This window comes from Scardinius erythrophthalmus (assembly GCF_964197995.2).
Source record: "Scardinius erythrophthalmus genome assembly, chromosome: 2".
NCBI classification, from domain to species: Eukaryota; Metazoa; Chordata; class Actinopteri; order Cypriniformes; family Leuciscidae; genus Scardinius; species Scardinius erythrophthalmus.
This window is the reverse complement of record NC_138222.1, coordinates 42977586-42993200: the sequence shown is the minus strand read 5'-3', so window position 1 is coordinate 42993200 and position 15615 is coordinate 42977586. Positions and strand designations below refer to the sequence as shown.

The 15615-nt window shown below is 35.3% G+C and overlaps 1 protein-coding gene across 2 annotated transcripts; it reads right to left on the bottom strand.

Annotated features, from left to right (window-relative positions):
- Positions 1-2742: 2742 nt before the first annotated feature.
- Positions 2743-14474, bottom strand: lin7c (lin-7 homolog C (C. elegans)). Of its 2 annotated transcripts, none has more exons than XM_081357015.1 (5): positions 14263-14474; positions 13179-13297; positions 8642-8713; positions 7958-8167; positions 2743-5503 (listed from the first exon to the last, which is right to left on the bottom strand). In XM_081357015.1, exons 1-5 carry the CDS (start codon positions 14297-14299, stop codon positions 5336-5338), a joined length of 606 nt encoding a protein of 201 aa, XP_081213141.1. In that variant the 5' UTR covers positions 14300-14474; the 3' UTR covers positions 2743-5335. The 2 variants fall into 2 exon arrangements, with proteins under 2 accessions (XP_081213141.1, XP_081213142.1); XM_081357016.1 differs by lacking the exon at positions 14263-14474 and adding an exon at positions 13933-14178.
- Positions 14475-15615: the final 1141 nt, after the last annotated feature.

Genomic DNA, 15615 nt, shown 5'->3' with positions numbered 1-15615 from the left:
GAGCGCGGTAAAGATAGTTTTGGGTTCGATATTCGCCGGACATTTATTTTCCCTTGACACTGTTATATAGGGTCGGCAGTCTTACAAAGATATCAATAGCAGGATTAGTTTTAACATTATGTAACCGTTGACAAGAAATATTCATTCAAAATCACCTACGTGCGTTATAGCTGCATATTTATACCTGATAATGCTTTGACACGTTTCCGCAGCAGATGATAGGCCTATCTAAGGGAACGTCTGCCAATTACACCAACTGCGGTAAACAGCCTGTAATTTGTATTATTTAAAATTACTTTTAACATTTAAAAACAGATGTTTTCAAATTCCAAAGCTTGTAGAAGATTCCTATTGGCAATACTGACTTAGGCTACAGCTTCCCTGGCCTTGAGTAAATGAACTTGTCTAAGAAAATGGTATACGGTAATGTGGCGCCTGGTGTGGTTACAGTGCCAGGGCTGAATTTTTGTCCCAGTCCGCCCCTGACAGTTACTGTTCTAGCCAGAGCAAGTGGATGTTGCAGTGGAGTTAAAAGTCAAAGGTGAATGTTTGAATTTACATTGTGAAAAACAAGGTTATGGTCCATATTGTGGTGTTCGGTAATTTTAACATAGTATCATATATCAGTGTAGATGTAGATGGACCAAAATAAAACCATTAAAATATCGAGCAAATAAGTATTGTTATACTTGGTGCCACAGTGACACTCTTGTCCCAAAAAGTATTGCTATATCACGATACTCAATATGTAGTAGTCCCACGGTGAGTCATTTTTCCCTGTTGCATGCACCTACACAAAATTTGAGGGTTCCCCCACCTGCCAATCCCCCAATATATATATATATATATATATATATATATATATATATATACACACACACACACACACACACACACACACACACACACACACACACACACACATAGCCTACACTACCAGTCAAAAGTTTTGGATCGGTAAGATTTTTTATGTTTTTAAAATAATTAAATCTTTTCTGCTCACCAAGGCATTATTTGATAAAAAAAAAAAACGGTAAAATTGTTAAATATTATGACTATTTAAAATAACTGTTTCCTATTCAGCATCATTACTCCAGTCTTCAGTGTCACATGATCCTTCAGAAATCATTCTAATATTCGAACAGCATTTATTTGAAATATAATCTTTTGTAACATTGTACATGTCTTTACTGTAACTTTTGATCAATTTAATTCATCCTTGATGAATAAAAGTTTTGATTTCTTTTATTTCTATCCCCGAAAAAATAAAATAAAAATTCTTACTGACCCCAAACTTTTGAACAGTAGTGTTTGTTTTAATGTTACAAAAGCTTTCTATTTCAGATAAATGCTGTTCTTTTGAACTTTCTATTCATCAAATAATCCTGAAATAAAAATGTAATTGACTGTTTTCAACATTGATAATAATATCATCATATTAGAATGATTTCTGAAGATTCATGTGACACTGACGACTGGAGTAATGATGCTGAGAATTCAACTTTGATCACAGGAATAAATTACACTTTACTATATATTCACATAGAAAACCGCTGCTTTAAATTGTAATAATATTTCACAATATTGCTGTTAAATTGTAATAATGTTTCACAATATTGCTGTTTGTTTTTGTATTTTTAATCAAATAAATGCAGCCTTGGTGAGCAGAAGTCTTTTTTAAAAAACATTAAAAATCTTACCGATCCAAAACTTTTGACAGGTAGAATATATAATCTAGTTGTTTTTTTTTTTTAACTACCCTTGGCTTCAGTGGAGCCATGTGACCTCAGCGCGGATGTTCGCGACTGTCCAAGTAAATGCAGAGCTGGCAATGCTTGAATGACAGTCACAGATCCATACATTAATAAAGTCAGCAGACCTATTTTTTCTTCATTACCACAGTTCAAAACTTTCTACACCTTGTCAGAAGAGGGATTGTTTTTATAGTAACCTACGTGTTATTAATCAGTAAGGCTTTTCGGTGACGTGCAGGCCCCGTCTTAACGTTGCAACCTGAGATAGACGGAACACGGTCGATGACAATGTTGACAAGAAACTAAATTGGGCTGACTAATCCCTCGAGAGTGTTTGTATAGGTCTGTGACGGTGTGACATCGCTTTACGACACAAGACTCATCTAGGCTATGTGAATGTTGTGATCGAGGTCTTGAATAGCCTACATTATTAATTTATTTATACATAAAAGTATGAAAACTCATCCCCAATCTTTAAGGTGTTTATAGTGAAATTTGATTGTATAAAAAAAGAAGTAATTAACATGTTTAAAATATTATGTCATTTTCGGATCCCCTGTTACCACTCAATGCCACACTTGGTTTTGTGTATGCTAGGTTTGTTACTTGGTCTTAATTAACAACAACAACAACAAAAAAATGTGAATGTTGTGATTGCATGTTGTTTGCTCTTTTTAACATTTGTTTTCTGTCACTGAGGGATTATATAACATTACAATCATTTATCAGTGTTTTAAAACAATTAAATTGCAATTATTTATTCTGATCAAGATTTTCAGTGCTAAAAGAGGCCAGTTATAACAAGTGTTGTCCTGCAGCGCCCTCTAGTGTTTAGGTAAATGCGTACTAGTCTGGCTAAACGATGTAACTGTACTGTTGCCTGGGAATTACACTTATTGTTGTTATACGTTTTTGTTTTTCTAAAGAAAAGAAAACAATCTATCTTTCTCTTTCACACATGCAAAGTAAAAAACAAGCACACAAAAGATTTAAACCCACAGTATATTTAAACTCTATCCTCAAAAATCACTTTTTGATCAGCCTTTATACATCCACATTAATGTAACACAATACAGCAAGGCAGAACCGTCAAATAATACATTAAAACAACAGATACTTAAAAACAGTCTAAAAACTAGCTGACCAGACACTGAAAGAGCTCCCAAAAAGGATGCAAGTTTGGTCTTGTTACTTGAATCACAGGGAGAACGTGGCCGAGACAAATCAATACAAAACATTCCTGGAAAAAAAAATCTAGAGAGAAAAATCACTTTATCAAAATGGGTAAAATATAAAAAGAAAATGGTTATAAAAATAGTTAGTCAGCCCCCTGTGGAAAAACCCAAGTATAATGGGGAGTGAGTAACCTGTTAGAGATGATGACAGGAATAGGATGTCGTCTTATTGCTCTTGTGAAACATGATGCATTCAAATTCATGATATTGTAGAAAGAACCAACCTGAGCACATATTACACCAAAGAAAGAAAGAAAGGGATCACTTGATTCTTGATGCTTCTTTTTTGTCAATAACACAAATGATTCCTTCATGCAAGACATCAGACCTCCCTTTTATCTCTCACCCCCAAAACACCTACGTATCTCACAGCTCAGGGTGAGTCATGGGCCTCTATAATTAGACACGTTAAATATTTTATGAGAGACTGAGAAAAATAGATTGTTTTTTTCCAAGCTTGTCAGACACTGAAAATACCTGCATTTGAGGTTAAAAATACATCAAGCGTGTTGCATTTTTTAAACATGTGAAAACGAGTACAAAGAGAAAGTGCAGTGTGAAACTACTTTTAAAACGTGAATCTTGACAAATCAGGATTTAACAAAAAACATGTCAATTAAATCCTTCAAATTTGGCTACAAGAACAAGTAGAACGGGACTGCTTCTTTAGCCACTGAGGTATCTGGAGGAGACCTGATGAAACTTAAACATCTCAGCTCCAGATCTGCATCTCTTTCCCCATAAAGGCTGACATTAATATGGGTGAATGAATTACTGACTTTTCAGAAAAACAACTGATCAGGTTTAAAAAAAAAAAAAAAAGACAGCACCAATTGATTGAATCAATTTCACTTGAGCTTCATTTAGACATGCCTCCACGGCGAATAAGGTTGACATTCTTTAACATTCATTTATGCATTCATTGCTGTTTTGCTACCTCATGATATGCTAATATAACCATTTAAGTGAATTCATTCTGAAACATGACGCAGGTGTTTGTTATAATCAGAATGAACTGGGTGTAACATATGGACCCACAGCCGACTGAAAGGCAAGTGCCACATTAACATACAGAAAGCGTTAAGAAACAACAGACGATAAAACAAAACCATAAAACAATCTCCCACTACAGTTTTAACTTAGTGTTTCTGCTTTTAAATGAAAATCTTAAATTCTACCAATAAAAACTGGAATGAGAGCTAGTGACTGCTTCCTTGTGTTTCTGCATATGCTACGAAAATGTTTTATTTTCAATTAATTTCCTGGTTATCTAACACCCAAACAGTGCCACGAGCATCCCCTCTGAATTGTTGTTTGCTTGAACAATTTGTAAACACTCCATTCGCATATTTTCAATCAAAAGCAGACTGTTTAAATAGCAAGATTGTGACCGTATGTCTAAACAGACCCAAATGGTTATTTTTTCTCTATTTTTGTTGATAAAAATGGATTTGCTTACTCAATAGTGCTGATATATTAATAACTGCATTTTCACAGCATTTTTTCCTTCATTTAAAAAAAAAAAGAAAAAAAAAGTGTCAGCTTGACATGTACTGTAAACATGAGGAGTCCATCAGTTTCGTTCAGCAAGTGGGATCGGCTTGACATTTTTTGTGACTTTTTTTGTACTGGAGTATATTTACAGCTGACATTTTGAGTTTGAAGCATATTCTGATAGGATGCTCATGTCACCACTCTCCAGAGATTCAAAATAAGATTTTAACATATTCCTGGTGAACTTTTCCTTCTTCTGTGGCAAACAATACACCATAAACCCTTTTTGAAAAAAAACAAACAAAAACAAAACGCTCTTTCGAGATCATGAAACGTTTACACTCATTTAGCATTTTAACAAGGTGGTAGTGTTGTGCTTGGACCATAAAACAACCTACGATGGGACATACAGGGCTGCGGACATTTTTTTTTTTTTTTTTACATCTCTTGAGGCACTTTTTTGACATTTTCATTCAGATGACCTCAGGATTTGAACATTGCAATGGTCCCCTTGCATATCTGACTAATCAACATCTCAAATGACAGTACATTCTTAGTAATGCACCGATAGTGCATGTATGTGATGTCTACGTGACAACATCCAGAGCCCATGTAGTAGTGTTCATGCTATGAGAAAGAAGTGTGTGAAAAGACGGTTAAAAAACTGTTCAGGAGGTGAGGAATTAGAAAATTTCACAAAAAGGAGTGCCAAACATGTGGCTAATCCCTGGCTGCAGAAAGGGGGTGAGTGAGTGTGATCGAGGAAGACAGATGGCAGAGGAATTAAAGACAATGACAGAGAGAGAGCGAGAGAGATGGGAGGGGCGGGTTGGGGGACACAGGCGAGACGCCCTACTGGGGGAAATTGTTCTGTTGCCGGCGTTTGGCAGACCTCAACTTTTCAAAGCGCGACTCCATCTCTTCCAGGACCTTAGGGGTGTACCGTACCACCAGCTTCACTGTCCCCTGAGCAGCCTTCAACAGCTCCACAGCTTTCTCATGGTGCTCTCCTTCTACACTCTGAAAGACACGCACTTTAAAAGTTCAATCCCAGTCAGACAAAATAAATAATTCATCTTTATGAAATGCCATGTAAATGCTTAAAATAGCACCAGTCAGTTTTTTTTTTTTTTTGTTGCAAAAAGTTCAAGATAATGCGATTATAGCTCGACTTCATCCAGAAAGTATATGGATTAATCAGACTTCAATTTGGCAAAGCTCGATCATTCCCATGCATGTAAACATACTTTGTGAGGCATTTCAAATAATATAAGCCATCACAAATTATGCAATGAATCTATTGTTAAAGTCACACAATGTTACTTTTCGCCGCTAGAGTGATCGACCGATATTAATTTTTTATGACCGATACCGATTATTTGCATGTTTATGTGCCCGATAACCGATATGCAGAACCGATATTTATTTACTGTTATACTTCTGTTTTTGACACAATTATTACAACACAAATGAACTGAACAAACCATTTTATTTATAACAATCACTCCCTCCTTGCATACAAAAAAAACTTTATATTTATAGACAAGTAAATAGAGGGGTCTGAGTCCAAAAAATAAAGTGCACTGTTACTAAGTGTCTTTATTTAAAAAGTTTTTGCATAGCTATTTTAGTAGTGTAACTTAATACTCCCAGTTAAGCAGAACTAGGTTGTAGTGTAGAAAACATCAGCAGCAACAATGTTAACAATAGGCAAAATAAATGTTAAAAGTCTAATGTTTTCATATGGAGAAAATAATTGACAGGGAATATCACCTTTGCAGAAATGTAATTCATTTTAAACAGTTTTAGAAGGTTTATGTGCCATTTAATATGTGAGGAATGAGTGAGGAATAATTCACTGAATAATATTAGCTGGAATATAACATTGTTAGGAAAGTAACAAACAAAACAGCATATTTGCATTTTTTTGTCGGTCTAGATCATGAAATGCTTTCTGACAAAGTGCTGTTTATCTATGCATTTACACAGAACTATAACTTGTTCGGCTACTCAACCGCGTGGAGATAATAAATAATTAATTTCCACAGAGCGGTATTTATTTATATGTGTATTAGCGAAATAATGGTTATGTAGTAAATGATAATATAATTTAGGGTATTTAAACGAGATAATCTTGTCAAAAGTTTCATTCCGTGGCCGTGCTTGAGCATTCCTGATCATCAACCCAGTGAGTGCTCAGCAATATGAACAAACTTTTTTTTCGAGACTAATGGTGATCAAATACAACAGATAGAGAATTAAATTCAGCGCTTTTATTTTCAACATGCACTCATTCATGTCTGTTTTATTTAATTCATGTAAAGTTACATCTTTATTGGGGCAGGACATGACGGTCGGATTACGCTACATGACTCCATGAGTTCGTCTCAATGTTTTAGAACCAAGCTGCATAAATAAACTATATCAGGCATTTATGTCTCAATTCTCATTTCTGCATGTTTGTTATGTTAAATAAAGTTGAATAATTAAAGCAAAGCAAGCAGAACATATACTTTACATGTGCACAGAGTTGTTGTTGACTGATCTCCTCAGAGGCGGGCTGCAATGGTGTAATTCTCAAAACGGCCACAAGATGGCGCCGTTTATCGGCAAATCCGATATTACAAAAGCGATACCCAATTATGGGAAAATGCTTAAATATCGGGAAAAATATCGGTAAACTGATACATCGGTCGATCACTATTGATGACGCCTTGATTTCGGGGAATCATGGGAGTTGTTGTCTTCACCTCTACACCCGGTGGAGAATCGGGCAAAAATCATATTCATTGATGAATGCTAATGTATTAAAGATTTATTAACGTTACAAAAACCGTTGGAGAGGAACGAGGCCGCTGGAACGATTGGTAATGAGAGACAAGCTCGACACAGCTCGAGTCGAGAGCAGTGGAGCTTTTATAATGCTACTCTGTGCGTTCGCTCAGCAGCTACTGTGAGACACTTGTTGCACACTGCAGTGAGCTAGATCGATAATAGGCATGGTAAAAATGGTATTCGCGGTAAATCAAGAAAACGAGATTTAAACAAAAAGACTAACTGTATTGAGCTGTGTAACAATGATTCATTTTCTGTCAAAGGAATGTATCCAAACAGTTGCTCAATTGTCTAATAAAACATATAATATATTAAAGCGTCTTTGGTGTTTCCATGGTTTCTACAAAATAAAAACGGAAATCGAGGGTAACGCGGGTATGATGTCATTGATAGGCGACGCACGGACCCGGTCTGCGTCCTGGTTAAAACAGCAAATTTCTCTGGATTTAAACATTCGGGATAATGTAAATACACAAATCAACAAAATACATAACATTGTTCTAGTGGTTTTTGGATATTTTAATCCAAAAATCGTACATTTACAAAAAGCGTGGCTTTAAACAGACTTATTAAAAATTACAACATATAAAGCGTTATTGTGGATCATGTGGGTGTGCAAGGCATTAGTTATGTACATACCACTCCATTAACGGAAAGCAGCTGGTCTCCTCTCTTTAGCCCGCCGTGCCGATCAGCGATGCCTCCAGGAATGATACGGGAGATGTAGATGGGTGAGTTTTGTTCCTTCCCACCCATGATGTTAAACCCCAGTCCCTCCTCTGTTTTTGGGAGCTCCACCACACGGGGGTGAGAATGACCCTCACTGGCTGCAAATGCAGCAACTGTAGCCTGGGAACGAAGCGAAGATGGCCGTAAATCAAGCACTTATGAGTACCATTAATTTATTGTCTTGTGCAAATTTAACATACACAAACATTATATATATATATATATATATATATATATATATATATATATATATATATATAAAACACATTAAATTGTAATAATAGTTCACATTATTACTGTTTTTGGCTTGGTGAACAGAGTTGTTTCAAAAACATTTTTCAAAAGTTCCCCAAATATTTCAATTGTAGTGAATAAATAAATACATTATTTATTCATTATATAATAAAAAACTGCAAATGGCTACATGCCACAAATAAGTTGCTCATATATTTTTAGGCCATCAGTGTGGTGTTAAAGAAGGCATTACAAGCAAGCCAATCAGATAATGAGATTGACTGTCTGTCAATGTGTGGATTTAATGTGAGTTACAAAAAAACTTTTGTCCATTCGATTAGGAGGTATTCAGTGTCTTACCTTTGCTGTTGCATTCGCCCTCACCTCTGGGCTGCTATTTATGTCCACTGTCTCATACACATGCTCATATACCTGAAAACAACAGAAAAAAAAGCCAATACAGTATTGAATAGAACCTCTACGGTCGTCCTCTGATAAACTATACAGGTAAACAAACACAGATGTACAATTTGAGCCAGATTTCCAGAACCTGAGGCAGTTTCCCAGATCCTTCTCTGTTTAGTTACAAACTAAATTACTTGTGAATCGTAACTCACCCTTAAAAAGCAGTTTAAAAGAATCACATTAGTCTGTATCAGATCTTCAGACAGTGGACAGCCACCATTAACAGAGCAACTGTGTATTAGACCGGGTGTAATCGGTGACTGGAAAGCCACACCATTAAGAAGCTACAGTATCAAATCAATCTCTTTACATGGCTTGCCTCTTGATGCTTTAGCACGTTAAACCTCTATTCCATCTTGCATTCAGGGCCGCTGTTAAAAGTCCACCCACATACCTCAGCATTCAACTGCGAGTCATGCGTGTTTATCTGAGAATCAAGCAAGCATTCAGAGGTTCAGTGCAAAGTGTAAATGTTTAAGAGACGAAGCTGTTGAGTTACTAATCAACCACTTTACACATCAATCACAAATTGTACAGCACATATCTCAAGCACCATCACATGCAACAACCTAAATAAGCATTTCTGGAGAAAACAAAACATGAAAAACAGACCATTTTATTAAAGGTCTGGGTTTATTAAAACTGTGTAGGCACTGTGTGGATAAGTGAAGTTAAACTTTCCAGGAGTTTCAGTGAACTAATAATGCATTTTCAAGACTTACACACTCAACGGGGAGGAGAAAAAAAAAACTGTTGATACTATAAAACGTGCTAGAACTCATTTTATAAAACTACATTTAGGTGCTTGAACTATAATACAGACTATAATAATTTACAATGTTTTTTTCTAGTAATACATTTTTTTGTCATCCACATTTTTATTAGCCGATAGTTTTTGCATTAAATAGTGATGCACCGATATGAACACTTTGGCTGAGTGATACCGATATATTGTTGATATATAATTTTTGAGAGCCTGATTACAAAAATGAAAGTCTCAACATTAAAAGCCATGTCCCAAACACACAATTATAATAATGTTCCCATTATAATTTTATATAGTCTATATGACAGACTTATTGACCTATATGTTGCACTTGACTGTGTTTTCCTTTCTGAAGTGATTTCAATCATATTTCAAGCAATTCACAACTATCATGGTGAACAGTGCACATCTGAAGCGTCTCAGCTGAAGGAAATAATAAATGATTTATCGGCTTTGATATATCTGCCAAATTTCCTTATGGGGCCAATAATGATAACATTGAAAATTAACATATTGGTCGATACCGATATGGTGGCCGAAATATATCGTGCATCCCTAGCATTAAATTGATCAAAAGTGATAGTAATGATAGAAAATATGTAAAAAAAGATTTGGATTTTAAATAAATGCTGATCTTTTGAATGTTCTATTCAACACCAATAATAAGCAATGATTCTTGAGCAGTAAATCAGCATATTAGAATGATTTCTGAAGAATAATTTGACACTGAAGACTGGAGAAAGATTGCTGAAAATTCAGCTTTGCATCACAGGAAAAAAATATATTTTAAAATATATTCAAGTAGAAAACAGCTATTTTAAAAATTGTAATAATATTTCACAATATTAAGTTTTTTACTGTATTTCTGATAAAATGCATATAAAATGCAGCCTTGGTGAACATAAGTGACTTCTTTGAAAAACATTAACAAATCTTACTGACCCCAAACCTTTGTACAGTAGTGTATAAGCTTTAGATTACCTTAGCTTACTTAAAACGAATCGTTAAAAACAGTACTTTACATTTCATGTTTGGCAAATCTCAAAATGAGTATCCATTTTTAATATTGTCCATTATAATATTAAGCCTATATTCACATATTTAAAACAAATATTTTTACTTGATTTAGAAATCATTAGAAGAATAGAATTTTAACATTTTATTTGACATTCATCAGTTAGCCTACCAGGCATAACATGAAAATAATTATTGTCTTATCTGTGCATCACTACAAATAAATAAGCAGTTGCTTTATGACAATGAAATTACTTTGTCGTAACTGAACAAACTTAAACATACCCATACTAAAATCACTCTTAGACTGCTGCTGAAAACTGAAAATACAGTTTATAAATGGGCATTTAAATGGGCATAAAATCATTTAAGATGATTGCCTGCCTTGACTTGTAGACAGTATTAGGAGTATGATGATCCTTATTAACTGATTTTCATAGAGCCTCTTCAAATCTTTGCTTCAGAAACCCCTGCTTTATTCTAGGCTGTCACACAAGGCATGAACAGCATCTCTGCTGCGAGCATCACTTGTGCTGAGACTTCAGAGTCTTCAGTGAGCACGACAGATGACCAAGCAGCAGGGAGGAGACCAGTCAAGTGCCAACAGTCTTAGATTCACTACATGGGCAACAGAACACTAGTTTTATGCCCAGTCTGAAACAGACAAATGGATGGATGCTATTTGCGGACATCAGAATCAATATCCAGTCCTTCTGCACAACAATAACTAACTACCCATGTACTACACCAATGAGCACTTTGTCATAAGTGATGAGAGCATTTTCAGTCATAAGCCGTATACTAGGCCGGGAAAAAAGGGGTTGGTGATGAGGATGAAACAACTTCCGTTAAAAAAAAAGGAATCACCCTAATTCACAACATTCATACGCACATGAATTTCATCACTCTCAGCAAACATATGACTCTTTCTAAAGTCGCGCTCTCCTCAAAACTATTTCAAACACAATAAAGACCCAGATTACAGGCCTCATTAGCCAGCTGTACATACATGCATATCTGAGTTGTAACAGAGAAACCATGTACATGCTCAAGCTATAACCGATTTCCTTACTCGTATATAATGAAATCCATAAAATGTCATCTTAACATGATTAGAAGGCCTGCCAAAGTATGTGATTTTGGGTATGTGTGGTTTCAGTTGCTTCTACATTTTTTTCATAAATTTAAACTAAATCTAAGAAGTACAAAAGGTGAAACAGGACTTGTTATGAAAATGTTTGTACGCAGATTTCACAGACAGATTTTTGTGTGTATAGACGCGCACTAAGTGAATGAGTCTCATTAGTGTGACAAGTTAAAGAGTCAAGTCTTGCTGTCCCAACTGTAAAAAAAGCAAAATCCCACAGCATATCAAAATTAACCGTTTTGAAGTAAATAAAATAAGTAATGACACAGTTATTGTGTCTTCGTGAGAAATCACTGCATCATTTCTGAATATCACTATTCAAATCTCTAATAAATCAAACACAGTGTTGTAAAGGACAACCAAACTCATCATGGGCAACCAAATGGCCTAAAATTTAAATGAATTGATGACCGATTAACTGTCCATAATAATTTAATCGATAAAACTTAACCATGATCGATAAAGCAAGGTCCATCATGAGAGTGCGTAGTTTTAAGATGCGTGCGGCTCATGTGCAAAACACATGCAGCAGACACACGAGAAAAAAAATGAAGACAGTGCGCCGTAGTTACATATTCTACAAGACATACAATGGATTCAGTAGGCTAGCTGTTTATTTTGAAACATAAAGGGTCCAAAAAAGTAAGTGATTTTACTGAGCACAAGAAATACCTACTTGTGTAAATGCCACAATAAAAGTAAAACTTCCAGCACTGTTTTAGCTGTGTGCTCCTATTTCATGGCACATAGCCAAGTAGCATGTCGTGTCACTCCGTGATCTATACATTATTGTCTTATGTTGTGTTTGGGCTTGTTCGAGACAACCTGCTCCAAATAGAGTTATGTGATCTACTATGGTTTATTAAGGTTCTGCGAAGTTACAAATAAAAAAGTGGCACAAAAGCATCATTTGTATACTGCTTACGGTGCTTTTTCATACAAATATTTGGTATAGTTTGGTCTCAAACTGAAACAAATATGCTTGTTGCATTCTGCTAGTTGAGACCTTTTCAACAATATATGACAAGTCAATCTGTTATGCTCTGATTTTACCGATCACTTTTTCATTTAAAGCAGTTTTCTTTCACGCTATGAAAATAGAGCACTTCTAATATGTCAGCAAATTTAAAAGCACTTGTTAAGAGATGGTCATATTCCCTATACTCACCGTAAATCCAAGCTTCTAAGCTTTTAAACAACACCTATTTTGTGTTTGTTAAAAAAGTGGTTGGTAAGTAACATAATAACCTACCCGCTTTGGATATAAGAGGTTAATGTTAATGATTAATCGATTAATTGATCAGTTGATCATTAATTTAGACATATCCATTACGGGAATTTATGTAAATTGACATCCCTAGTTTGATTATGAGACTATGACATTTGCTAGGGTCAGAAACAAAAACTTCTATACAGATGAATGAAGCAAAACAGTCATGGGCTACAAGATAACATAAGGACTTGAATTTCATTTGAATGCATGAATGTGATGCTGGCACACTTACCTCCCGTACGGCATTGCAGAACTCGCTCTGCAAAACCCTCTGCAGTGCCTGCAGCTTCTGGGGCGGCACTTCCCCTGTTCTCTGGAGCTTGTCCAGCAGCTCAATAGCACGAGATATGTCTGTAGAAGAACATATGCAAAACAGTGAGGACAAGACCAAGACCATGGATAATCATATGCATCATGCCATCTGGAGATGTTGTGTTTGGCTAAACAACTATGCCTAATAAATAACATTAAACGCTTTAAAAGTTAATATTTCAGGACTGGAGTATTTCAAAAGGTTACAACTGTTCGCCCTGATATGTTTTTTTTTTTTTTTTTTTTTTTTATTATATGCGTGTTTCGCATGGACTGCAATCAAATTTCTCTACAGCTAATAAGGAATATCCTTTGTTAATCAATCTGAAAAATAATATAACTTCTGGATGGAAGAGGTCTTTAAATACTCTGTATAGTTCTCAGATTCAGCCACAGAACTCACACAAGTCAACTAATGCACCAACTAACTTTGTAAGGGCATATACAGATACAAATATCAAAATAACAATAGACTCTATCATCATTAAATCATCGCTTTTGCTAATCTACTAGCCAACGTTCACTCTTCACAAAATAAAGCCCCATAAACTGTCAGTTGGACAACAAATAAGATGATGTCTTTAAGCATTTCCCGGAAATACTGTACTAAACCACCAGAAACAATCAAATACTGTAAGTTACACTGATGTCTAATACTATTACTAAACACTGACCTGGCATGACCATGCTAACAGTGCTGCTCACAAAAGATTACTGCCTCTGACAGCTAGCCTCGTGTTTTGCTTTCATTGAACGTAAACATGCGCTTTAACGACAGAAAAAGATGTTCATACTTCACATTTTATACGTTTTTGTATACGTCGCGGTGTTTATTCTGAATATTATGAATGATTTGATACAATGAATGGGAGCTAGCTCGCTGTCGTCCACTGCACTAATCCATTTCATGAAGTGACAGCGGGATGTTAAGAGCAAAAAGCGTGATTTATATACAACCTCCTGAGCATTACATTCAACGGAAAGTGTTTCAGCGTGCGGCTTACCTCTTTCCAGACGTACAGGTTCTCCTAAAGAGGCCATTTTAGCCCTGGTTATTGAGTTTGTGTTTGGCGAAAGCTCCAGACTCACGTCTCCGCTGCTGTGTTTGTTGCTGTTAGCTAGCTAGCTAACGTTAGCCGCTCAGCTTAAGCGCTGTGGCTAATGCAAAGAGATTAGAGGACGAGTCAAGAGCATCATACCTGCGCTGCTTCTGTGCAGACACTTTGCATACCACAACAAACAATATTTCATTATGAACAGCCCAAGGAAATATGCTTATATTATATATTAGGAATATGTAATATATTTAAGTAATACAAAATATAATTACGGCTAAAGAATACTGTATGGCAAGACCTTCTGTACAGAGTTGCAAATACAGCAGGGAATCGGGCTTGGTTTATATGTTATTACTGTTACTATATTAACACAAATTTCCGTGCAAATACTATTATTAAGCACATTCATTTGGTCGCATCATTTCAGTAGAAGATATCCCATGGGGCCGTATGCATAAATGGCTAAAACTAGTCTTACAAGTTAGTCATCCATTTGTTCTTTTCTTTAGGACTGTTCATGCCTTTTTAAAATCAGTTAGGCTAACGTTACATAAAAATGTAGATTGGTCTAATTTGATAACAGTGCTGGACAGATTACTTACAACTTGACGTAATTTACTGATTCCAAATTACATAACAAAAATTGTAGGCTAGTAGTAACGTAGCCTAATCTAGATTAGGCTACTCATTTTATGTAGGCTAGCTACATGTATTCAGTATTAATGTATTCTTCCGACTACTTTTTGATTGCTTTTTAGATTACTTTTTACCTAACTCATTTATCACATTGACTTGAATTGGATCATCTTGTACCATATTGATATAACAATACAAAGAGAAATAAAATATATCCCCCTTTTTATCAACATCATCAAGCATTAAATACTAGGTCAGGGTTTCCCAGACTGAGTTTTGTGAGTTTAATGAAAAGCTATTAAGTAATTAAATCATATAAAAATAATAATTTAAAAATAATAAAAATAAAATATTTACTAAAAAAAGATTTAAAAACATATTTTTTTACCTGCGTGTTATGTGACCATAAACCAACATCAGAGAACCAACCGTGAACATAATTTTATTATTATTATTATTATTATATTAACTCAATTTCATTATTGACCTAACTTATTAACTTAAAATCTAAGGGCTTAGGCGGCGGCCTTCTTCAAGTAAACATATTAGGGCAAAGAGGTTCAGCTGACAAAAAAGTTAGGGAATCCCTGCATTAGTATGAAATGATGTGAATTTGTACATTTTAATGTGTTTGAAAGACAAAAGCCTTCCAAAGACAGTCAT